The 27,481-nt window shown below is 35.4% G+C and overlaps 2 protein-coding genes across 2 annotated transcripts in view; one reads left to right on the top strand and one right to left on the bottom strand.

The window, feature by feature from the left end:
- The window catches only part of LOC140162916 (uncharacterized), a 41,563-nt gene extending 15,893 nt beyond the window's left edge, over nt 1-25,670 (top strand). Inside the window, exon 3 of the mRNA XM_072186227.1 lies at nt 23,816-25,670. Within this exon, the coding sequence (XP_072042328.1) occupies nt 23,816-24,703 (888 nt within the window). The 3' untranslated portion in view covers nt 24,704-25,670. The remainder of the gene's footprint in view (nt 1-23,815) is intronic.
- LOC140162917 (uncharacterized) overlaps nt 1-27,481 on the bottom strand; it is a 101,132-nt gene that overhangs the window by 39,183 nt on the left and 34,468 nt on the right. The gene's annotated exons all lie outside the window — the stretch shown is intronic.

Raw genomic sequence — 27,481 nt, 5'->3', positions numbered from 1 at the left:
TATTGATTTAAGTTTGATAACTATTTTCATGTGGATTTTGCTCTTTTATTATAGTGGAATTTGTTAATTTTCATGGAATTTGCATATGAATCTCACTGCTAACTAATGATATGAAACTCGGGTTTCCTAGATTGATATGATATTTATTTTGATTGCTGATTTTAGAAATATGTTTCTAATAACAGAATGTGTTTTTTAATGGAATTTGTTTTTTCCAAGGAATTTGTGTCTTTAAACATATTTTCGAAAGTGGAATTTGCAACCAACATTACACTGTTTAGGTAATAAATCATATTTAAAATAAAATTGACTAATATTTAGTTAACTGTTAGATCAGGCAAAAAACAACAACACATTTATAACAAAACAAAACAAACACCACGCCATACTTCATATAATATCTACTACCAATGCAATGGAATTTTCATTTCTTTTCAAAGGCGAATTTGATAATATGAGTTATCTATCAAATAACATGTACAGGTACTTCAAGCATTGTCTAAAATTGAATGTGAATATGTACATGTAATGATGTACGTTTACAATATCTCATTGAGCGTGAGACGCATGCATTCGGGGACTTTATCAGGTGTCAGATCTATTGCCATTTGGTCTAATACCATTTGGTCTAATACCCATTTTATCTACAGACTTGACATTTAGTATGGAATATTTTCTCAAAAAATTCGAGGACTGGGCTGGAATTTCGGACTTTATGCAAAATTGTTCTGTTATTATCAAAATCAAATGTATAGGGGTTTGAGGTGATATTTCCTAAACTTCGTCAGCAATTGGCATTTATCACATTTGAAATACACTTGCAATGTACAAATTTTTGAACATGGGAGGAGATTAAAATATGGCTCTTAAAAGTGGTATGTACTCAGAAAGTTTAAATGACCCCCCGGGGGTCAAATGTTATAAAATTATGGTACAAAAACAACTGCTTGGATTTCTGGTTGTCCAATGAACTCACGCTGCTTCTTTGTGTACAGTAAGTTTGTAAGGGGCCATTCAAACTTTCTGAGTGCGTACCACTTTTAAGAGCCATATTTTTAAAGCTCCTCCCACTTTCAAAACTGGTAAATTACAAGTGCATTTCAGTTCTGATGAACACTTATTGGTATTAAGGTTCAGTAAACATCACCTTAAACCTCAATAAATTTGATAATAACAGAATGATGTTGCTCAAATTCAGAAATTTTACCCCACAAAAATCCAATTCAGTCTCCTTAAAACCGCAATTTTAGGATAATTCACTACATTATGAGCGCCATAATATAAACTAATAGAATTTGGAAAGCAAATTTTCTGTCAAAAAAATATGTTCCACCATCTTCCGGCACACCCCGATTAATATTTAGCCCGTGCGGTTTATGCAGACCCCTTCCAGACCAGTCTTGGAATTTCTCAAAAAATATTCCATACTAAATATCAAGTCTGTATATACAAAAGGTCTAGTACCAGAAAGGCCAATTACCACGTCTAATAATCATATAGTCTAATGTCCATTTAGTATAATATTGTTTGGTCCATCAACCAGTATGTCTACTGACCATATAGACTAATAACCATTTGGTCTAATATTTTTGGCCCCCACATATGTGGGGCTTATGTTATCATCCAAATGGTTGACTGGTTGTTTGTTTCTTTGTTTGGCTGTCCGGCGAAGCAAATTCATTAATCCACTGTGCAGCTTAAACGTAATAACCTATCAACTTCAAACTTGGTTTGGTGATTGGTCATGGTAGCTTGATGTGCTGTATAGTTTTCTGTCATGTTATTGGCATATTTATGAATATTAATGAGCTTATTTGCATATTTTGCCTACATTTTGCAGCTTCATTTTCATTAATTCACTCTGCAGCTTAAACGCAATAACCGATCAACTTCAAACTTGATTTGGTGATTGGATATGGTGGCCTGGTGTTCTGTATAGTTTGTGTCATGTTATTTGTATATCAATGAATATTAATTAGCTTATTTGCATATTTTGCCTATATTTTCATTCATCCACTCTGCAGCTTAAACGCAATAACCGATAAATTTCAAACTTGGTTTGGTGATTGGATATGGTGGCCTGATAAGCTGTATAGTTTTGTGATATTTATGAATATTGATGAGCTAATTTGCATATTTTGCTTACATTTTCATCAATCCACTCTACAGCTTAAACGCAACAACCGATCATCTTCTAACTTGGTCTTGTGATACATGTAGTATATGGTGGCCTGATGTGCTGGATAGTTTTGTGTCATGTTATTTGCATATGGCCACGTGTTTTAAACTCGCCACCCTTGGCGTTACATCACAAATATTATGAATTTTTACACCAATCAAGTTTCAAATTAGAATATCTCCACAACTATCAACCCTAAACTAGCAAAAGTATACATTTTTGGAAAGCTGAAGGCATAAGCAATTTAAATATACACATTTCAAGTCATTGTACAGGGTGACCTTGAAGTTATACAGGGTGGAATAAAAAAAATCCAAATAAGAAATGGGTCACTTAATGCATTGCTTATTACTAACTTGCAGTTATAAACTGAAAGTAAACAACATTGATTTGGTTAGAGGTTAGGGGGAGCCCACTGATTTTGGAAGAAAAAAAATCACAGCTGTTTGGTAATCTCGAATACAGGGTGTCCCAAAATATGTTCAAATTTTTTTACAATTTAACGTATATTTTGAACTGAAACATTTTACCCCTAGCCCATACAAAAAAAGTAAGTCCATATTTAGATTCCTCATCAAATTTCCTCTCAGAAAATGTAAACTTTGACTATGATAGGATAAGTAATTAAAAATTTAGGGCAACTTTTAGATTTTGAAGACATCCGCATTGCTTACTACAGTGTTTAATATGAAAACAGGTAGTTTTGCACATAAAAGTTTGCATTTCATAGACTAAACCAATCATAAAGAGTTCAAAATGATTAAAAACAATTAGCAGAATAAATAATCTTTCAAAAGAGCTCTTAACCATGTCTGTAGCCCATATGGATGCAAAGATATGATCAGTTGATTCAACGCAAGCACACACAAAATCTTTATTTCCCATAGACTTTGCACATACCGCCACCGCCTCATCCGCCACCGCCTCATCCCCCACCTCGGTCATTCTGAACTCAAACAACTCTAACTCCACTATCTTAGCTGATAAACAATTCTCCTTTGGAGGTCTTTTAGGGCACACATTTAGCTACAACATGACACCAAACACACTTCAATACCTTTTGTTTAAGCAGAGATATAACAATTTGAACGAGTCTCGATTTGGAAAAGCGTAACAACACCACCATTTATGGGTGGCGAGTTCAAAACGCGTGGCCACATATTTTATTGATATTAATGAGCTTATTAACATATTGCATATTATTTGTTGTTTACACACCTTTGGGTGGGGGCCACCTTAATTATGAACCGCGTAAATTCTAGTATTATTAACAATCTGGCCTAATTACCTTTGATTTAATAACCGCTTGGTCTATTAACCGTATGGTCTAATAACCAGTTATAATCTAATACTATGTCGTGTATTTGCCAATTCATAAAAAAAAATCGTCTACAACTGGTTACGGGCTGTAAATATATATTTACGGGCACGTGTATAAACATACTACATTCATCAAATATAGTGTACCCAAAAAATTAAGAAGAAGACATATGCGGCCTGCATGTATTGAAAGTGACATTTTACCGGGCTATTTGTTCTTCTTTTCCGGTCTTTACAAGGTATATAAATAATATAACCGGTATAGGCTCATCATGCATCACCGGGGTGCCACAGGCATGGGACATGGGCCAGTATGAGTTATCTGTCACTCCAAACTTTAAAACGAAATAGGTTTCTATGGGGGTTGACCCATAATTTTCATGTCAAAAAGGGGAGGGGCCTTTGAGGTCTGTAAAGGGGTGGCCCCGAAAAATTTTCACGATTTGCATCAGCCCCCCCCACAAGTGTTTGTGAACGGTCCCTATAGACTATTGGGTTTTGGTCTAAATGGTAAATAGGACCAAATGGTTATTGTACCAAATGGTAATGGGACCAAGTGGATGTAGTAAAATCTAACAAATTCTCACGCATCATTAAATTTAATTTAGGGATTCATTCATGAAAACCACGCTTATACCAGAACATTTTGTGATACTATACTATTTCTTCATCATATACCATTATTTCTCCAACTGAAATCCCTCACGCAGATCAGCCGGTCCTAAACGCTGGGCCAGATCGCCGTTGTGTAGTCTCAAACAATTAAGCGCGCCGTTAGGTAGCGACATGTATGTAGGCATATATGAATGTAAATTATTGACCAAATACAGCCAAAAATGGGATATTTGGACATTAAAAAGTCACTTCTAGGTAAAAACTTGCACTCAGTTGTTATTAATAATCTACATACTGATGTTATATAATATTTTCTTTCTGATTAATACAGATTGTACATAGTATTAGACAATATTAATATGCTCATTTTGATTTTGTTGATTTACTTAACTAATGCAAAATGCAATATTTTAAAGACCCCTCATAATAAATTGGAAAAAGATCCCACAATAGAAAAAGCATTTTCCTATAGTCAAAGGATGGGAAATGTTTATCTAAAAGGTCATATCAAACTCAGCCTGAATAAAGGCAATAATTAAGTTAGAAATTAGGTAAAATTTGCATTTTTCTCATTTTCGACATTTTGAAAATATGGCTATATTGAGTTTATGAAAATCCACCTTAATTAAATTGCTGGCTTCTGCAAATTTGTGAGGAGATTCACCAATATATGTATTTTTAATGCCAATTTGTTTGGGACCTGTTGAATTATGAAGTTTCTTACAATATTTCCTTGAAATGCGATGAAAAACTGCTTTTTAAAACATATTTTAGGTGATTTTGGAGCGATTTTTAGGGGTGGTCATATTTTTAACGGGGGCTCCAGAGAATTTTTTAGTGTCGTGATTGAAAAGTGTTATCAAAACCTATCAATGTCCCAAAATATTATTGATGGCGGCCGACCTTCATCTTTCACGTCTGCAGGAAATTAGAAAATATGCCACTTAATTACTAAATATAGGCACAAATTTAGACCACTATTTGGGGAGTATACCTCAAATCCAGAAGGTCAGACCTCAAATGTAGTTGATAAATAGACTCAAAATTAGACACTATAAGCCCAAAACAGCATAGGGTGCATTTTACACATGGGTGGCTCTAGAATAAGAGGCAAACATGGGTATCATTATGGGCTCTTATAAATCATTGCAAAGGAGCAATTTCCAGTTCAGTGAATTGCTAGCAAATAATAAACATGGATTTCAATGGTGATGTTATTAATAGTATTATTTGAACAGTAATTTTACATATAGTTGTACAACAATCAACATTGAATAATAGTTAGTGATCTTCAGAAAAAGTGTATTTAAACAAAACATTTGGGCTGGTAAATTGGGAGCTAGCCGACCATGAATGTGTTTATAATTGTTTCCATAGGTAATTTTGTCCAGTATCAGTTTAACAAAGGCTAATACTCTATTTATATCTAATCTCCAATACTAGGAGTTTTGCTGAATTTAGACGTTCTGGGTTTGCAGTGATAGCTGCTCCATAGACATTTGGGTAATTTCTGCATTCTATATTGTACACATTTTACACCTGGCAGCTATTGCAGATAGGTATTTCTTGCCCTAAACCCCTAATGTGTACTTTAAATCTCTTATATACAAAATTGTAAAAACACATATCTAGGGTTTATGCAATAGCTGTCAGGTGCTTTATTTTTAAGATTATGTACAATATAGAATGCAGAAATGGTCAAATGTCTATTATAATAGGGTAGCTATTGCAGATACGACCTTCTCGATATCATTACAACTTTCGCAACATGTTTGCCTGGCCTAATTAGGTGTATTTAATTAGCCCTCAGTTTATTTACTCAGTATTTTATGACTGCTAAGCCTTTATAGTTGTTTACTGGAAACATTACACATATTAGCACATAGTAGAACCATTGAGTTATTAGTTGGCCTTGGTGCGATATCTATGGACTTGCCGAATGAAAGGCAAAGCAACCCTGAAAAGCAAACATTGAGTGAGAATATATAGGCAAAATTCAACATCTCTTTTACAAAATGCAACAGCATCGCCAGATCAAGGAGTTTGTACAGTGTTTGTATTTGTAATATGATCAGCACGACAAACAGTCTGCAAAGGAGACTATTCTCTGAAATTTTATACAAATTTTCATAACAAAATGCTCCAAAAATCACACTTCCGGTCCAAATTGTTCTAGCTAAATAAGTAACAATCATGCAAAGATTGCTCCCTCAAATTACCAGCTCCATTACTCAAATGATGTAGCAAGAGAAAGTAAAAAACATACAGAAATCCGGATCATGCCTATAGCCTCAATTTGCTTGCAAATTGAACTAAAAACTGTGTATCATTTTAATTCCTTCAGTTAGGTTTACCTGGTCTATATGGTAAGTTTTATGTGCAAACGAGTGTGTTAGGTACATGTATGATGATTAGCATTTCAGGGACTTCGTGGGTGTTCATTTTAAATGCTGGACTTGGGTGGTTTTTTGAATCACATACAAAGACAACAATGTTGGAATGAGATTACCACTAGTAAGATAATACAAAATAAAGCACACAGGTATGTATGTTGAAAAAAACACTGCCATGTAAATAATAACCACACACTTTTCTTGATTAAACCCATTTTTTTTCCTTCACAAGTCACTCTCCAGCAATGAATGTGTTACAAGTGGACTTGGGTTGTTCTTTTATACATACTGGATTTCAATCAATGTGTTACAAGTCTCAAATCCTGGACTTGGGTGGTTCTTTCATACATGCTAATTTCCACATGCTCAAAAGACACAAGTAGAGGGTGAATTTGAGTTGTTCTTTCATACATATGACAGGCCTCTTTATAAGCAACATTTTCCCATGCTTCCAATTTGGCCAAAGCATGGACTTGGGTGGGTTTTGTATTCATGTATTCAATTTAAGAGAGTTTATCCGATAGACTCAGATGGTAGGTGGAAGATGGGGGTCAGCAAATTTTGTTCATATTTTGTCAATCAAACATGTGTCCATGAGTATTTACAGTGGAGGTATTAAAAAATTTTGAGGACCGCCCACTGGGAGATACTGGACCCCCCTCAAAATGAACCCCTATGATTGTCTTCTCAGACACAAAACTTCAAATATGCGCTAACTTTCGACTAGAGCCACGTAATAACACCAATTTGCAGACAATTTATTTATACTTCACAGTAATTATGCACATTTTTTCTCGACAGAGCAATTACAAATTCTTTAAAAAAAGTTTGGATTGTTCCATTTTCAGAGAGGGGTGTAATGGCCTTTTCAGCAATTTTATAAATGTTAAAAATCCCTGATTTTGAAGCCAAGTTTACAAGATGATTGTGAGAGTTCCCCAATATTTTTGTGAAAGTTCTTGATATGTTGGATAAAGTAAATATAGGCCAAACAATTGAGCAAATAAAAATCATGGAGACTTTTTCTGTTTTAAAATGAGCACATCAGTATTTCATGCCCTTTTTTCAGAAAATGCAACCGCGACATTTCTAAGCTATAAACTCATGTCCGGTGATTTTCCATGTTTGAAAAGAAATTGGATAAAAAGTGAGCATATTAGAAGTAAACAACATCAACAATACTGTTGCATAATAAGTTTTGGGCCTAAATTTTGCTGTAGAAATGCTTAGAAAAGGACCATTCCATTATTTGTTGGGTGTCAATACCCCATGTCAGTACTAAAATTCCCTCTGTTTTGATTTTAAAATTCCATCATGCTTATATGCATCCTCAAATGAATATTATCTCTTTAGATAGAGCCTACAATTATTTTCTATCACATGTAGTGAACAACAAAGACAATAGTAATATTGGAATGATACATTCATCAAGTAGGGGTGTTATTATGATAAACATAAAAATGCTTATCTGTCTATGATTCCTTATTTTTGAAATACCAATCATGCTGCTGACATTCAATTGATTTTGGGATTTGTATTGAGGTTCCTATGAGTGCTCTCTCTCTCTCTCTCCTCCTCTCTCCTCCTCTCTCTCTCCATGCTCCATCATATTGCAAAGCATGTAAAATCAACATTTTTAAGTGGCATTTTCTACCATGCGTGGCAATATTTTCAATTTTACATCCTTTCTAGTTGTATTAAATAAAGAATACATTTTCAATTAAGGGCTCAGATTTTCCCCCAAAAGCCCTAACCTGCTTTGGTGTTTTGGGAAAAAAATCTATATCAGATTAAGGTCAACATTTTCAATTGATCGTCGGCTTTAAGGTGGTACTACACCCCTGGCCAATTTTGTGCCTATTTTTGCATTTTTCTCACAGATTATAGTGCATTGGTGACAAGTAAGATATGTATAATCATCCGGCAAGGAGTACAGCTACTGCACTGAAAATTTTATTTCAGCACAGTCAACAGTTGTGGAGTTACAGTCAAAAATGAGGAAAACCAATATTTGATCAATAAATCAATAACTACTTATCTTGAGTCACTGAAATTCCAGTGTAGTAACTGGATTCCTTGCCCCTACAAATACATAACTTTTATTACCAGTGTTTTATTAGTTTTTGAGAAAAATGCAAAAATAGTCACAGATTTTTCAAGAGGTCATAGGCCACAGAAAAATATTGTTGCTGTCATCTGGAATAAGGGAGGCAACAAAAGATGGCAAAGTGGGTTTAACTTGATGATAATGTGGATGGAACCTTCCGAGTGGATCACCTGATGCGCGCTGGTACAGGAGATGAAATTTGGCAGGGACCACCATGACCACATGGCACTCATGATAACCAGGTCAATATCGAACAGTAGATTATGCCTGCGCCTGTGGCAGTTTCCAGTTTCCGTGGCTGGCAACAGCCATTTATACCAAAGGGCAATTTTTTGGAAAGAAAATTTACCAAATGTTACGGGGGAAATTCGCATAAAAATGACCGTGACTGAATGAGTATAAATGGTTGTTGCCATGGAAACTGCCTTCCCTTTGAATTATCCGAATACCTTACACTGTATATCAAAAATATAGAATAAACCAAAATATAAAATGTAAAACAAAGAGTAAACAATTTATCTACATGTTTCATTTTTAACAGTATGTTATTTTGCTATTTCATCATTAATATCAATATTGTTATGTAATTTTTAAACTGTTGTCTAGCTTTTTTTTTTTTTTTTTTTACGGGCATGGTTCAAAGTCTAGAGTAAAAAGGGTAAATTTGGTCAAAATGGATTTTTGCCCGTAGGCCCACCCTTTTGTGGACCCCAGACAATCTTTTTCATTTCATGTTGAGAGAGGCCTAAGTCAAATAAAAGACATACACGCACACACCAAAAAACAAAACATGATCAATTAAAGCCCACTACTAGTATTGTGATTATCCCCCCTCCCCCTCCCAAGGTTAATAGGATTTTGTACTTAACTTTTGTTGCATGGGCCCTTTGTAGGCCGAGTTCCTATACCCAAAGTGCTGATACATGTAAAATGATTAAAAGTCGGAATAGGAGCTTGTGATCATCATAATAATCGTGATAACGCTAACATATAGGCCTATACGTTCATGGAGCATTATTTACTGGTGATTTTACCAATATGCTGTAAAAAAGAAGCAGCCATCACAGATATTGGAACCATGCCTACTTGGTATGTATTTTCTTAAATGTGGTGAATGGTGATCAACTCATCAAAGCAATAACTGACTCAAGATAACTGACTCGAGATAAGGGACTGATCAATCAGTGAAGAAATCATATGTTCGATGTTGGTGTAATATACAGCATCATTACCAATGCCATATATGGGGAAAATATATGTTTGTGTTTTCTGAAAAGTAAAGAAGTCTCCATAATTTTTATTGCATGATATAAATAACCTATGTACAGAGCTTCTCTCCTGTAATGAACAATATGAAAAATAAATGGGTAACTCTTACAAAGACGTCACAAAGTAGAGGGATATTTCACTTTCACTTTTTTTTCAAAAGTTGTAAAATGTGAAATATGGCCCCTCCCCTGTAAATAAATGGAACATCCCGATATAAATATTTGTTGTTTTATATTTTTTCAAGAAGACAAAGGATGAAAGATTTTGTGTACAAAAATTTACTTTCATAAATGCTCGTCTAAGGTGCAAAAATATTGTTCAAAAATGGTATAAAACCGCATTTTACAAGTCAGGGAAATACGCGTTTGGGAGTTCATGGAACATTATTTACTGGCGATTTTACCAATGTGCTGTAAAAGAGAAGCACCCATATACTTGGTTTGTATTCTTAAATGTGGTGATCACCTCTTCAAAGCAATAACTGACTATTGACTCAAAATAAGGGACTGAAACAGTGAAAAGATCATACGTTTGATGATGGTGTAATATACAGCATCATTATACCAATGCCATATATTGGGGAAATACATGTTTGTGTTTTCTGAAAAGTAAAGAAGTCTCCATGATTTTTATTGCATTATATGAATAACCTATGCACAGAGCTTCTCTCCTGTAATGAACAATTTGAAAAAGATTGGGGAACTCTTACAATGACGTCACCAAGTAGAGGGATATTTCAGTTTTTTCAAAAGTTGTAAATGTGAAATATGGGCCCCTCCCTGTAAATAAATGGAACATCCCGATATAAATATTTGTTGTTTTATATTTTTTCAAGAAGACGAAGGATGAAAGATTTTGTGTATAAAAATTTATTTTCATTAATGGTCGTCTTAGGCGCCAAAATATTGCTCAAAAATGGTATAAAACGGTATTTTACAAGTCAGGGAAATATGTGTTAGGGGCATATTTTAGGGGGTCCCATATTTCCTAGGAGGGGGCATACCAGATTTTTTAAACCTGATTACTGTGAACACTTATCCAAACTTACTAAATTGCCAAAATATGGTTGAAATTTGCTGACCCCCATCTTCCGCCTTTTTCCCATATCATCGGTATTTCTCAGAAAATCTCTCTTAATGCCATTATCAAATCAGACAAAAAATGGGATTGAGTCAGCCAAAAATTACTGATGTTTGTTTCAAACCTCTAGACTTTTTCCATCACAAACAACATGATCAAAGATCACAATTAATACTATAATTCACCTCAAACTTGGTGGGTGGGTGCAGCTTGATATGAGGAAGAACCAGTTTATATTTTTTTAAGGTCAACGACTGGGTCAAGTCCAATTGAAGTCTGATTTCAAATTGCTCCTATGGAACTCAAACTTGGTGGGTGTGTTGACCTTGGACTAACAAACAAAAGTTTCTACGGAGACCATTTTATCAGACCTACAGTTAAAGGGACCATTGAAAGAAAAAGATATTTGGGGTCAAAATAAAGCTGATAACATATATAGAATCCATTTCTAAAATGAAAATGCAATTTTCCTTCATTTTACCCCCAAATCAGCAAATAAAGACAACACGCCCAATATTGCGCCGTTCCGCCTAATTCATGTGTTCAGAGACACGTGGCAACCCCTGTGACGTCAAAATGGTTATCCTTTCCGCTGCATGGCAACACTGCATAGGCCAGACTTGGTCCTAAACCAACGCAGCGTAAACGTGTTTACAGCAAGGAACTTTTCTGTGCCTTTTAGGCCGAACAAGTAAAAAAGGATATTATAATATAAATTATAAAGCTACAATGACTGAGGGACATTGCAATTTAAGAGGAACTATCTGTTATTTTTGAGAATATAATTGCCACGGTCAAAAATAGATTTTCTTTATACTTTCATATTTGATGGACCTTGACCTCAAACTAACACACATGGGATAAATTTCGGAAAAATATCCCGTTGCCATGGTAACAGGCAAATTTCAATTTTAGGCCTATTTTCACAATTTTTGCATTTTTCAGCAGTTAAATTGTCAAGTTTTGAAGCCAGTGTTACTAATATACACAATATAAATATGATTTTTTCTTTATAAGGTATGAATAGGTCAAACCTTAGATGCCGCAATGAAAGTATAAAAATAATCACCAGATGTCAGGGTGGGTTATACCATTCATTTGAAATAGGGGTGTTTTTCAATTTTTTCAAAGTATGAAAATATACCAACTTTGTATAGCTCATAAACCATATGGTAGTGTTCCGATTTCAACATCGACCACAGCATGTTGAGATGATACATTGGTCTTATGAAAAAGTTACATTTGAGCTTGGGGAAAACACATCTGTATATACAGTGTTGCCAGACATTTTCCTATTTTTCAAATTTTTACTCAAATCTCACCTTAAGTTAAATGATGTGAAAATGAAACATCATCCTTTCAAGGAACATTTATTAGAAAGAGAGTTTTTAATCATATCAAATTTGATCAGTTATAATGGTCAGTGTTGTTCTAAACCACATGGGTGTTGCCATAATTGGGGTTTAATTGTGATTTGTGGATATTTTCAACTTTTTACAAGTCATAAAAATACCAAAATGCATTTCTATAATAAAGAAAGAAACACCGACCTCGTCATGTTGAGATGATACATTGGCCTTATGAAAAAGTTATTTTGATCTGGGGGGGTAAAACATCAGTTTATACAGTGTTGCCAGATATCTTCCTATTTTTCAAAATTCAACACAAGTCTAGCCCTAAGTTAAAAGATATGAAAATGAAACTTCACCTTCATACGGAACATATCTTTTTAGAAAGAAAGTTAATTTCATATTCAATATGATCATCTGGGATGGTCAGTGTTATTTCTAAGCCATATGGGTGTTGCCATAGCTGGCGTTTGATAGGACAATTTATATATTTCCAGCTTTTTACAAGTCTTAAAAATAGTACACATCCTTAAAATTATTGTGGAATGAACGCAATATTAAGGTTAAAAATTACCCTAAGAACACTTAGTATGTGAATTTAAATTTTAAATTTGAGTTCGGAAAATACTTCCTTCTATACAGTATTGCCAGATATTATCACATATATTCAAAATTCAACGTATGTCTCACTTTAGGATTTATATTGTTTAAATCGCTGCCATGAATAAACCACATGGATGATGCCACTATAAATGGAGTTAATATAGTGAAATGTGGATACATTTTCAATTTTAAAATGACACTTATTAAACTTTCAATTTTAAAATGACACTTATTAAGTTTACAACAGCTCACCTTTTAACTTATTAAACTTATTAAAGTTACAGCTATAGTATTCCAATTTTTCACAAAAAACACCCAAAAAGCACACAAATTTGTCCTAATTTGGCGCTTTTATGGGCACTTTTGCCTTAATGCACCCAATTTGGTGTATTGTCTCCACTGCAAACCCACCAATCGACATACCAAAATTGCTAAGGTACCCCCAAAACCGTGGCACATCCCCGTATACTAAAAGTACCTTTAACTAGGAGAACCCCTCCGGGTCATGTCATAGGTATACTGTGCCCAGTAGTCCTCTTTTTCTACTTGAAACGGACATTTCCTCAGACAACTTTTATCAACATTTTGTGATTTTTTATTTTGCTTTAACCCTGCAGGTATCTGCAAAAGTGTTCATATAAATCTCCTTCAGTCTTGAAAGCTTAATTTTAGTTGCTCATATTCATGTCATCAATGAGCAGGGGATGCTTGAATGACAGAGAATTAGCAACAATATCATGCAACATTTCAATGGTCATTTCTTCTTCATACTTTCGACTCTCCTGCGAGCTCCTCTCGGGAAAGGTAACTGGACATTAATTTGTCTGGCTGTGAAAAGGTTCTGTGCGTTATTGTCTTTGAGTATTCTCATATTTTCGAGACATTTGCTGGATCTATATAGTGTTTTGCCCATTTCTTCCCCATGTCTTTTTTGCAAGTATAGTTGGGATGTGTGCTTTAATAATATGGGGTAGGCGTAATTTAAACATTATCTTACTCTTATATGCATCTTTTTGCAATGTAACAATCTTATGTTATTTTAATTTATTTTAGCCTAGCTAGTATGTGTATATTGGTAAAAAACATTATGGCTTTTATGTATATTTTAAATTATACATGTTTGATGTTTTCTGTGTTGTATTTTAAGGGTTGGTCACCCACCTTTGCACAGTATTTTTGTCGGACCTGAGAGCACATCATACATACCAAATTGAATTTTGAATACGAGGAATGTCCTTCTGATATAAAATAATTTTGATTTTTTTTAAAATTCGCGATACGTACAATAAAAATTTTAGGGTAAATTATGCATATTGAATTTTTTTACAGTTAATTCAATAAATCTAATGATGTGTACTTAAAGTGTATGTAGCTGGGATGAAAAGCCGACCACTAATCAATTAATTAATGTTAACTGAAAAATTTGACCTTTCATAGTGAAGATATAGATTTTTCCCCAAAAGACCTTAGGTGTTTTGGTGAAAAAATCTATATCTTCAATACTGAAATGTCAAATTTTCATATGGATGGCTTTTCATTCCAGCTACATACACTACATAAATCACTAGATTTATACAATTTACTTTTGAGATCTGTTAAATTTCAAAAATATCAATTTTTAATCATTTGCCATAAAATTTGTATTACATCGCAAATTTCAATATATGTCTGATGTGCTCTCAGGTCCACAAAAAAGATGTGAAAACGTCGCTATTTGAACCCTTATGACTTATAAAAATATCGACATCTCACTATTAAACCCTAATTATGGCAACACCCATGTGGTTTGGAACAACACTGACCATTTATACAACTGATCAAATTTAATATGAAAGTAAATTTCATTTTAATAAACTTTCCTTGTGAAGGTGAAGTTTCATTTTCGCATCATTTAACTTAAGGTGAGACTTGTGTTAAATTTCGAAAAAATAGGAAAATATCTGGCAATACTGTATAAACATATGTTTTCCCCAAGCTTAAGTGTAAATTTTTAAATGTATCATTTCAACATGCTGAAGTTGATGTTTCACTTCCAAATATTTTTTAAGGAATGCATACCATGGTATTTTGGTATTTTTAAAACTTGTAAAACGTTCAAAATAACCACATCTCGCTATTTAACCCTAATTATGGCAACACCCATATGGTTTGGAACAACACTGACCATTTATACAACTGATCAAATTTAATATGAAAGTAAATTTCTTTCTAATAAACTTTCATTTTCAACCTACGGTGAAACTAGTGCTGAATTTTGAAAAAATAGGAAAATATCTGGCAACACTGTATAAACAGATCTTTTCCCCCAAGCTCAAATGTAAATTTTTCATAAGACCGATGTATCATCTCAACATGATGAGGTCGATGTTTCATTTTCACATCTTTATTTTAGGAATGCATGCCATTGTATTTTGGCATTTTTAAGACTGAAAAATAGCTGGAAAAGCTGAAAAAAAGCTGATAATATCTGGCAATACTGTATAGAAGGAAATATTTTCCGACTTCAAATTTAAAATTTAAATTCACATACTAAGTGTTCTTAGGTTAATTTTTAACCTTAATATTGCGTTCATTCCACAATAATTTTAAAGGTGTGTACTATTTTTAAGATTTGTAAAAAGCTGGAAATATCTAAATATTGTCATATTAAACGCCAGCTATGGCAACACCCATATGGCTTAGAATAACACTGACCATCCCAGATGATCAAATTGAATATGAAATTAACTTTCTTTCTAAAAAGATATGTTCCATATGATGGTGAAGTTTCATTTTCACATCTTTTAACTTACGGCGAGACTTATATATCTGAGAAAATATCTGGCAACACTGTATAAACTGATGTTTTACACCCCCGATCAAAATAACTTTTCATAAGGCCAGTGTATCATCTCAACATGACGAGGTCGATGTTTCTTTCTTTATTATAGAAATGCATTTTGGTATTTTTATAACTTTTAAAAAGTTGAAAATATCCACAAATCACAATAAAACCCCAATTATGGCAACACCCATGTGGTTTAGAACAACACTGACCATTATAACTGATCACATTTGATATGAATAAAAACTCTCTTTCTAATAAATGTTCCTTGAAAGGATGATGTTTCATTTTCATTTAACTTAAGATGAGATTTGTGTTGAATTTCGGAAAATAGGAAAATGTCTGGCAACACTGTATATACAGATGTGTTTTCCCCAAGCTCAAATGTAACTTTTTCATAAGACCAATGTATCATCTCAACATGCTGTGGTCGATGTTGAAATCGGAGCACTACCATATGGTTTATGAGCTATACAAAGTTGGTATATTTTCATACTTTGAAAAAATTGAAAAACACCCTATTTCAAATAAATGGTATAACCCACCCTGACATCTGGTGATTATTTTTATACTTTCAATGCGGCATCTAAGGTTTGACCTATTCATACCTTATAAAGAAAACAGTATATATATATTGTGTATATTAGTAACACTGGCTTCAAAACTTGACAAATTGACTGCTGAAAAATGCAAAAATTGTGAAAATAGGCCTAAAATTAAAATTTGGCTGTTACCATGGCAACGGGGATATTTTTCCCAAATTTATTTCATGTGTGTTTGTTTCAGGTCAAGGTGCATCAAATATGAAAGTTTAAAGGAAATCCATTTTTTGACCGTGGCAAACATTTTAAAAAAATTCTCCAAAATAACAGATAATGCCTCTTAAGATGCCGATGAGACGGACACTAGACTGGTAGGCCTACTATGAATTATATGATGGGTCTAGTTGCAAAATTGGCGAACAATGGGGAAACACAATTAAGTAGGCTATAGCTGCTCAGGTTTTGCAAGAGAGTAGGCCTATCATTTGTTTTGAGGCATTCTGATATAGCAACTCTTTACTTATATTTCCTCTAAAATATCTGGTGAGGATAGGAAAGAGAAGGCCGTGATGTTTCGGGTTAGCCCATGGTCATGTTTTTTATACTGGGACCCTAAAAAAGGTGGTGCTGTCACATTTTGCTAAATCATTTTGTCTACTTATTCCTATATTTTTGCCAAAATTCATCATGAACAAATGGTTTTGGTCTTATTTTGAAGATAAATTATTAATCTAATGAATTAATAACAAATACAATTAAACAAATGTATTAATTAATTACAACAGCTTAATTAGGTTAATTACAGGGTGGTGCCGGAAGTGCATGGAGGAGCCGGAAGCGGAGGAGCTCTGTGTAATTCCAATGGGAAGTTGATGTTCATTAATAAAATTTATCCACTTTGTTGCCTAGTAGAAGTTAAAATGCATTTGCATAATGTTAATCTTATTTTTTAACTTTCTATAACAATAATTGCCTTGTTAATCTTAATAAACTTAGTAATTAAGGATTTAACAAGCTTTTAATTAATGCAGTGGAATGTGGGTCATGCAATACAATGGGCTTTAATTTTGCATGCATGCATATGAAATAAATTTCAATTTTGTTTTATCTTTGAAATATAAAATAAATCTCCTCACAGGAGATTATTAGTCAAAGGATTTAATCTGATGATATATTGATCTCTGGTTTATTGTTAAATAGTTTATTGATACATGTATTGTGCATGTATATGCCTACATGTACATGTACCTTTGTTACTAATTATTCATTGTATTGATTTTTGGAACACCCTATTAGGAATTGGATATTTAAATTTGATATTATAGCAATTCTGTAAACTATTTTGAATATATTTTCCAAATTTAATGGCACTTAGGGAAATTTTACATAAATTAAAACATTTAATTTACAACTTTTTCACACCCTGTATAACACAATGGGTTTAACAAATATAGTGCAAACTATATATTTAATGAAAGAAATAACTGTGTACATTCCAAATATCAAGTTCATTTTCCAATTTAATATACTATGTAGAAATATTGGAGTGGTAAAGAAAGTAAATTTTTTCGGTATTTTTCAATGGAATCACCCTGTATATTTTTTGGTACACCCTGTATATCCACTCAAACTTTACAGATTTGCAATCATGACAATATATGCTTTCTAAAAATGTATACTTTTACTAGTTTGGGTGAAAACTTTTTGAAATATAATCAGAAATACAAAATAGGAGTTGATTTTTGACAAATTGCAAGATGTGACACAATTGGGTCCCACCTCAAAAAACATGACCCCATGCGACTTAATTTCTTCAGGCCTAATGACCTAGGCCCCTGCCTCCCGGGCGTGCGGCCTAGGTTGACCACCGCTGGGCCTAAAACGCAAGCCGATCCTGACTCCGAAGTTTGGAAGCTGAGTTGTGAATGATTAAAGTATGATTGTTTGTTTCTTTAAACGGTCGCTCCGTGTAGCTAGACACACTTACGGGACCAGGTTAAAACAAAAGCCAGGCTCGGCAGAGCGAGTTGGCGCAGCGGTTGTTCCCTCGCCTTACACCACTGAGGTCCCGGGTTCAACTTCAAGCCCCGGCGCGGCCCAAGGATTCATGTGCATGTGAACTTCGTTTATCCCATCCCGGGATCCCGATTCAATGCTCGCTCTTGCTGGTTTTCTCCGGGATCTCCAATTTCCTCCTGCTTCTCAAAAATCGGTGATTAGTTGTTTGGTTATCAAAAACTTCCTTCACCCAATGAAATTTGGAGCTGCAAAGATAATTGGTGGATGTTACAATCTAAGTGCGGCTAGGTTTGCGCCAGGTTCGGCAGCATCCAGCCTAGTTGATGCGATCTGCGATAAGTAGGCTCTACCATGACAGCGAAATTACAGCGCTTTGAACCCTCAGAGATCTGGGAAAAGGCGCTATAGATACCGGTATATAAAAGCCGAAATTAATTTTTATTTATTTTAAAAAGCCTATGAAAAATGAGAAACAAATTTGAAGATAAAGAACCACGAGAGGCCACTCCAAAGAATCAAATAAACAATATTTACTGTCAGCCTTTAGTTTGCGTTATGGAAATGCTTATAGGCCTAATCCAATCTCAACTCCCACTGAAACTTGAAAGTGCAAACTGCAAAGTGTCCGAGCATTTTATCAAAGGTAGGCCTACAGTTCCAAAGTTTATGTTGATTGGGTAAATGTAAAATACAGTGCGCCCGGCTGGATAGTTCGTTTTTAGAAATGACTGACATCAATTCTAGGCTAGGCCTTACCATCCATGGATTCAAATATTTAAAAAAAGGCCTATATTACCCATTCCGCCATTTGATGTTTGTACTTTTATTTTTGTAGCATATGCTTTTTGAAGGCCTATTAGGCCTATGTATGTTTGTAGGAGTTCCTCGTAATTTATTTCAGGAACAGCTTGCATGTCATGTTCTTCCTCTGCCGTTCAGCTACTGCCCCAGTGCCAACGGCTCAAATAAAATGGGCAAGTGTCCCGTATACACATGGTATAGGGAATAAATTTGCAAAATCGGTAGGGCCTACTTTGGCATGTTGGGAGTATGAAAATAAGCACTTTTGAAAGTTTAGTAGGCCTATAACTTATGGAAGAAAATACTTTTTATCAATTGTAAGGTTTTGGGAAAAATAATCATCTCTTGAATATTTTAAGGTAGACCCTACGGAAAAATAAAATACATAGGCCTATAATAATACCCATGGGGCCCGGCTACGCACGAGAGGTACTCGCGCCGGCACACCATCTGCAATTTATGTGTTGCGGCAAATTTCGGCGATATCCCCTTCATCATCGTCACTATCATAATTAGTTTTATGGTTTATACATGTCATGTACATGTAAGGCCTACATTAAAAGTCATCGGAATCATGGGAAAGCGCCCAATTTTCTATTTTTGATCAATGACGCGCTATGTAGCGTCGGAAGGGGCAAATAGTTAGTTCTTCAATTGTTTTAGATATTGATTCTATATTTTATGGGCTTTATTTTAATACCAAATAATATTTTCTTTCAATGGTCCCTTTAAGAGGTCATAGGTCAAAAAAGTCCATTTCAAATTGCTCCTATGTGGTGAGTGGATCTTGGACTAACAAACAAAAGTATCCACGGTGACCTTTTTGTCAGACCTACGGTTAAGAGGTCATAGGTAACAAAACGTAAACGGAAGCTTTATAGGTTTGCGTTTGTTAGGTCATCCGTGGTCAAAGGTCAGGTCAAATTGAGGGCGAAAGTCAGGTCAAATGGCAAAAAGTTGTAATTGAGCTCAGCTGTGAGGAAATTGATCCCAGCCAAAGGACACACCCTGATTTTGAGATCTGCAAAAGCCAATAACCATGATAGCTGAAAACTGCGAAATACGGGTAACCGCCTAGTTAATACTAATAGAAGCCTTTGTTGTACATATGTACTTCCCTTTTGGCTCCAAAATAGGGAGGGTCATTTGGTGAGATTTTGATTTCTGTATTGAGGTGTTTTTTGGTGTGTTTTTTTGCTGAACCATATTCCATGATAAAAACTTATTATATTGAGTGGTAAGTACCGTTTTCGTTCCATTAACTGCCCATGCCCCAAGCGCCCGCCCAATAACTTTACAACAAACTGCCCATGCAAATCTGCATCATGGCCCGAAACATACGGCACACTGATGATGATGGTTGAATATTTAGGGCCATTTTCTATGTATTCAATTATGTTCAAGCAATGTAAAAAATCAGCGCGCTGGGCAGTTAATGGAATGAATACGGTATGTGAATATAACTGTTTTGAATATGTTTAAAACTGTTTAAAAGTGTCAATTTAGGCATTAAGTTGCATTTTATAGCATTAAGGTGGTACTACACCACTGGCCAATTTTGTGCATATTTTTGCATTTTCCTCAAAAATTATAACGCAATGTTGACAAGTAAGATATGTATATTATAGGGGCAAGGACTACAACTACTGCACTGAAAATTCAGCAACTCAAGGCAAGTAGGTATTGAGTTATTGATCAAATACTGGTTTTCCGTCATTTTTGACTGTAACTCCACAACTGTTGTCTGTGCTGAAATAAAATTTCCAGCGCAGTAGTTGTAGTCCTTGCCCCTATAATATACATATCTTACTTGTCACCAATGCCCTATAATTTTTGAGAAAAATGCAAAAATAGGCACAAAATTTGGCAGGGGTGTAGTACCCCCTTAACAGTATTTCAAAATTTATGGCCAGAAAAAAAGAAATCTCTGAAAATCAGACAATTGGGTTAGTATTCATTGGTAGAGTAAAAACTTTTCTGCCAATTTTCAAAATGTGGGTGGGTCGGAAAAGTGCAATACAAATTTTTATTTTAGGCCTTATACATACGTATTATGCAACTTTAAAGGGACATTAGTTTTGTTAAATGCAAATTTTGTGACATTTTGACCTCCACAACAGGTTTCTCATGCCATTTTTGCCATAGTGAGTGGTAGTTATTGCTGCTTCGAAATATAACATCACCAGATTGTCTGAGATCACAATACAAATTGGTTGCGCTGATATTGTTCCATCTCCCACCATTAAAAATCTGGGTATCATTTTTGACGCTGCTATGACTATGTCTAATCAAATCACATCCATGTGCATATCAATTAATTTCTTTCTGTGGATAAGATACGCAGATTCATAGATCATGATGCTTCCTCAAATGCTATGTGGGCACTTATTTTATCTAAACTTGACTATGGCAATGCACTCCTGTTTGGATGCAACGTAAAAGATCTTGCTCGTCTACAGCGCCTACAAAATCGGGCGGCTCGCATAGTTTACCAAGTTCCGCACTGTCATTCAATATCTCCTTTGTTAATCTCGCTTCACTGGTTACCGGTTGATAAACGAATTCGATTTAAAATTATTCTTCACGTATTCAAAGTGCTAAATAGATTATCACCGATAAATCTCACTGACTACATCGCTACCTACATTCCACCTAGGAAGAGCCTTCGCTCTGAGCTTGATATTACTCGCCTTGTCATCCCCAGGAGTAAGAGAAAAATTGGTGATGGTTCATTTAGTGTGTCTGGTCCAACCCTCTGGAACCAGTTACCGGCTACACTTCGTACTGCTCTCACAGTTGAATCTTTTAAAAAGGGTTTTAAAACGTATATTTTCTAATGTATTTTGCTGTTGTTATTTTTGTATATTTGTAAAGCGCAATGTTCATATTTTTGGTATTGCACTATATCAAGCGCTGTTGTTATGTTATGTTATGTTATAGCTATATATATATATATATATATATATATATACAGGTTGTCCCTTAAAGAAATATATCATCCGAACTTAATTGGTACGGGTATTTTACCCAAAAATATCAGTTCCCGACGATACAGTTCTTTCAGGGACACTCTGTACTTAGCAACCAAAAAGGTCATAAAAGTTTGTCAGTTCAAATTTTATTTCAACCAATCCAGGTATGTCATTTTGGTGGCTGCTTATCCCCCCTCCCCCATTGTTTATCATCATAAAATCCTAACGACAGTCAGTCTACTCTGAAGTACAAAGTACGGACGCGGGCGCATACATAGTACCACCTTTGAAGGCACGCATACCTGCAGCAGAGACACAGCACAACGCACTGTTTACGCGCCCGTTGTCACTTTGTACACCATCTGGGCTTCCTGTTATGACCTTTTTGGTTGCTAAGTACAGGGTGTCCCTGACAGAACTGTATCATCGCGAACTGATATTTTTGGGTACTTTAACGCATACATGTAAACCAAATAAAACTAAATAATTAAATACCTGAGTGGAAGAAGGGCCCAACTCCATCAACACTTTTTTGAGATACTAACAAAAAACACACTATTTGAAAAAGTTTTAAGAGACAGACTGTTTTTATCTTCAGCGGACCTTGAGTACTGGTACATGAACAAACATTATAACATACATTTGAAATGATATATGTTGCAATGGCAATGGTACAGGTCTTTTAAGATTTTGGTAAAATGGAGTTGGGCCCTTCTTCCACTCAGGAATTCAATTGATAATGTTGAGGAACATATATCAGCCATCACATATACTTTTTGAATTTCTACAATTGACCACTCAATTTTTGAAATTTTACAAGTTGACTTCAAATGACATTTGACCTAAGTATATGATCTTGAACACTACCAGTAGACAAGGTTCCCATAGTGTAGCTATGGCCCAAGTTTTGTTGCAATAGGATTTGAATTGTTCATATGAGACCAAATTTTAACCAAAAGCCTTACATAATTGTTGATAGACAGACACCCCCCACACACCCCCATCCCCTGCCTGACACACTGACGGACACACGGCTCATGATGCCATAAGATATTTTCCTTCACACAACCTAAAAATGATGTACTTAAAAGCGCCTTTAGTACTCACTTTCTGAATGGGGATAAAAAACTAAATAATGATGCACTTTAAATTTTGATTTAAAATTGTGATAAAAATAAATTATACTGATGATATGAATTGTACACATTATTGCATCAAGTAACAATACAACTAAGATCAGTGTTATCATCTAGCTGTGACATGAACTGAACTTCAATATCAGAGCAAATTATTGATCACATATATATCATAAAGAGCTACCGTATTTCGTCAAATAGTCGCCCCCCCTCAAATAAACGCCCCCACCACTTTTTTCAACCAAGATGTTTCAAAAATGCCAGTATATCCATGCCATCTTGTGTAGTAAGCTTGCCAAGTTCCCCACATGGTCGATAATAGCGTCAATAATTGGCGAAAATCTGGATTGGAAACCCGGAAGTGAGCCAGAAGTCAGTGTTTCTAGTTCATATTTCATCATTTTAGCGTTTTTTATCGTTTTAAAATTGACCTTGAATAAACGCTCCCCCCTTGGGAAAATGTAACACCCCCAGGTGCGTTTATTTTACGAAATATGGTATGTTTATTCTATTCATTGTCAGTGTTCACAACGAAACAGGCAACTAATGAGAAATAAGCGTAAATGTTTTTCCGTTTTCCCCCTTTATTTTCCCCTTCTCTTTTAGCTGACATCTGCTGAACAGTCTCAATTCATTGCCATGATTGCTGGTCCATGGGAGCTTGAGAAAGAGTTTCGTCAAGATGGGCCTGGGAAGCTGAATGTAACAAGAGATATTGCAGTTTGTCCCTGTGGGGACATTGCGGTATTGTCCGACACGATTGATGGAGTATGTATGTATAGTAATGAAGGGTTATACAAATCTCATCTGGACCTCGAGCAAGGGATGGATCCTGGAGTGACACCATATCCTAGCAATGTCACTGTCAATGCTGATGGTATCATCTATGTGACTTGCATTTGTTATGTATTAATGTATACTGCACAATGTGTGTATAAAGGTAGATGGGTAGCCATGTCTCCTGATAACAAACCCTCTGACTCTGAGAACACATGGCTATGTGGTCTGACAATAGATAGCAATGGTCAGCTGCTGGTAGGTCAATTAAAGAGCCCTAGGTATATCAGCAAACACAGACATGATGGATCTCACATTGCCAGTATCAAGGTAAACATTCGCCCCTACTACTTGGCTGCTACATCTCATGACACAATTGTCATCAGTGATCTGAATATTGTACAGATAGTAGACAGCACAGGACAAGTGTTGCATACTCTCAACACTTATAGACAGATGTCATTCTGCTGGTATCCTCGTGCAGTGCCCTGCTATAATGACATCATCTTGGTGTGTAACAGTGACTTGGGTAACACTCATGAGATCTCATGCTTCTCTGTGTCTGCTGAATACCTAGGATCTATTGCTGTTAGAGATAGACCATATGGTGTGGCCATTTCAAAAGATAACTGTAAACTACTGGTGGGATGTAATGACAGGGTGGTTACCTATGCAATCAAATCATTACCTATCATGCACAGTTTAAAAGTAGATTGATCTGCACATAATCAAATGTGCTCAAATTGCCAACAATAAATACATGTAGTGCTAGCACGTACAAAATAATGCACTTCAACAAGTGACAGGAGCCACTATACAGCGGAGATTTATACTTTGAAAATGGCACAAATGTTGCCCATCATAGGAGGCTTAAAGGCATTCCTACAATGCACTATGATTGGGAAATTTGATCAATATAACCTAATTTTAAAGGCAAAGTCCCCATTGCCACACACACAAAATGGTAATTTTAAAACTGCAGCCAACAAGCTAATAGTTGAGACTTATAACTTATATTTGAATTTCTTACAGGAAACATTCATATTGTCCCACTGCATTAATTTTATTCATAAGTCTCGATGTTTTGAATGTTAAATAAAAGGATGAAAACACCAGATATTTACACACAATCCCAATGCAAGGTATGGTCCACTGTGCACATGTATGTGTACAAAAGCCAGACATCCAAGGTCAGAAACCCCATTGGGTTATGGGAATGCCTTTAAAGATCCTCTGGTTGCCCATATATCGGCCGACCTGTAATAATGGAGGTTGATAGCTCTGTGAATGTTGGCACACATGCAAATCTACATACAGTTGCAAGTCCTTGACTTGTGTTTACTCATGTGTTGACTATTGTTAAAGCCATATTATAACATTTCTGTAAAAATAGATTAGTATTTATTTTCCATAAAATGTTAGCTTTTACTGTCAGATATGTCCCCTTTTAATTTTGAGCCGTACAAGTGAGGTAAAGCATAGAAAATTGTAATTTACTACTAGCGCCCTTGCATGTTACTCCCGCGGTTGTAATACGGTTGTAATATTCCGCACGCCGTGTGCATGTTCGACTAATATTTCCATCGCAATAATAAAACAATGTTTCCGGCGTTTTATACAAAATCTCGGATTTTGACAAAACTACATCACCTGAAGTCTTGATTTTTGCAGAGTATCTTTATTGACTAAAGTACATTACAATCGTGTAAAAACCAGAATTTATAAAAAAAAATTGAGGGCTTCTCCTCAGCATATGTTATAATATATAATATGGCTTTAATTGTGATTACATATGAGTCTTTTCATGTAATGACATTGACCGATACAAGTTTACCAATAATTCTGCCGTTTGAAATTTTACACATATTGCTCACTGTAGCCCATGACCTTTGACCTCTGGGGCCGATGTTACTGCAGGAAATATCTAAGGGTCATGGGCCATCATTGTACCAAGCATGAACCCTGAGGGCGCTAGAGTTCTTGAGCTAAAGCGGTTTTAAACATTTACACATATTGCTTCCTGTAGCCTGTGACCTTTGACCTCTGGGACCGTGGCTACCATAAGTTACTTCTAGGGGTCATGAGCCATCATTATACTAAAGTATGAACCCTGAGGATGCTATAGTTCTTGGGCTAGAGATGCTTCAAATTTTACACATATTGCCCCCTGTAGCCCATGACCTTTGACCTCTGGGGTCAAGACTACTCTACTTTAGGTCATCACTATACCAAGTATGGGCCCCAAGGCTACTATGGTTCAGGAGTTAGAGGGGTGCAAAGAAGTGGTCTTGAGAAGATGAAGGAGAAGCCAAAGACTAAACACAACAAATACAATATCTATGCCCCGTTGCACGGGCATAGATAAATACACATGAATAATGTACTAACCGGTAATTCCATTTGAAATTCCTGCTCCCTCTGTGGAAGATATTTCCAAAATCTTCCACAGGGGTAGTGTGATTTTAAATCGAATAGCTCAATTGAGCAAATCATCCAGTTAGGTAGGCACTATATTGAGAAATACAATGAACACATGTGTGCAAAATCAAAGCCAAGTCACTTCAAAAGTTGAGTGTTATGAGGACTCTTTACTGAAATGCCATGACACAGGAAGGTACCAGATATACCCGCTTTATCCTGGTTTTAAAATATTTCAATCCAATCAATTGTTCACTCACAAGAAGGCCCAAGGAATCCTCACACTTTCCTCAGTACCTGGAGTGGCAAAATTGAGATTTTGTCAACACATAGCACTCCTGGGGCACTATAGTTTTAAGGTAATAGTTAGCGCAAATGTGCTAGCTGCTAGTGCTCCAGGATTTAGGGTTAGGGTTACCGTTAGGCATTGTGCTCCTGGAGCGCTCTGTGTTAATGATATCTCAATTTTGCACCAGGAGTGTGCTAAACTATAATAGGCTGCATGATTCCTTTTATAAAATGTGCATACTTTTAGCACCCAGTGTGGACTGACTGTTCGCACAATCTGCTGATAGGCGGCAACAGTACTTGACTGTTCCATTTGAAATCCATACATCTCCCTTGGAAGACATAATCTTTATCTCCCACACAGGGGGTATAGACTTCAAATAGAGTAACCCATTCGAGTAACCCCATTTGAAATCACACTACCTGTGTGGGAGACATGTCTTCCATAGGAGGTGTATAATGGATTTCACTCGAATAGCTCATTGGCCCTTCCCAGATCATAAGTTCCACAAGGGGTGTATGGATTTCAACTGGAATAGCCTACTGGCCCTTCCCAGTTTGTGAATGAACAAAGACAGATATGTCATAATCAGAACTAGCAGCTAATAGCTGCATCTGTTAGCTCAGATTTAAGATCTCATTCATTGAAATCTGTCAAGAAATAAAGACACGTGATCCAAAATCCCAAGGAAGATGCAAATTCAAAAGTTGCAGATTGCTCCATTGAATTCCCTGTGTTTTTCCATTATGTAAATGCACTGATTAATCTGCAGTTCCTTCAAGATTTCT

Source organism: Amphiura filiformis, chromosome 10, assembly GCF_039555335.1.
Source record: "Amphiura filiformis chromosome 10, Afil_fr2py, whole genome shotgun sequence".
Lineage (NCBI taxonomy): Eukaryota > Metazoa > Echinodermata > Ophiuroidea > Amphilepidida > Amphiuridae > Amphiura > Amphiura filiformis.
This window is presented reverse-complemented; position numbering and strand designations above follow the sequence as displayed.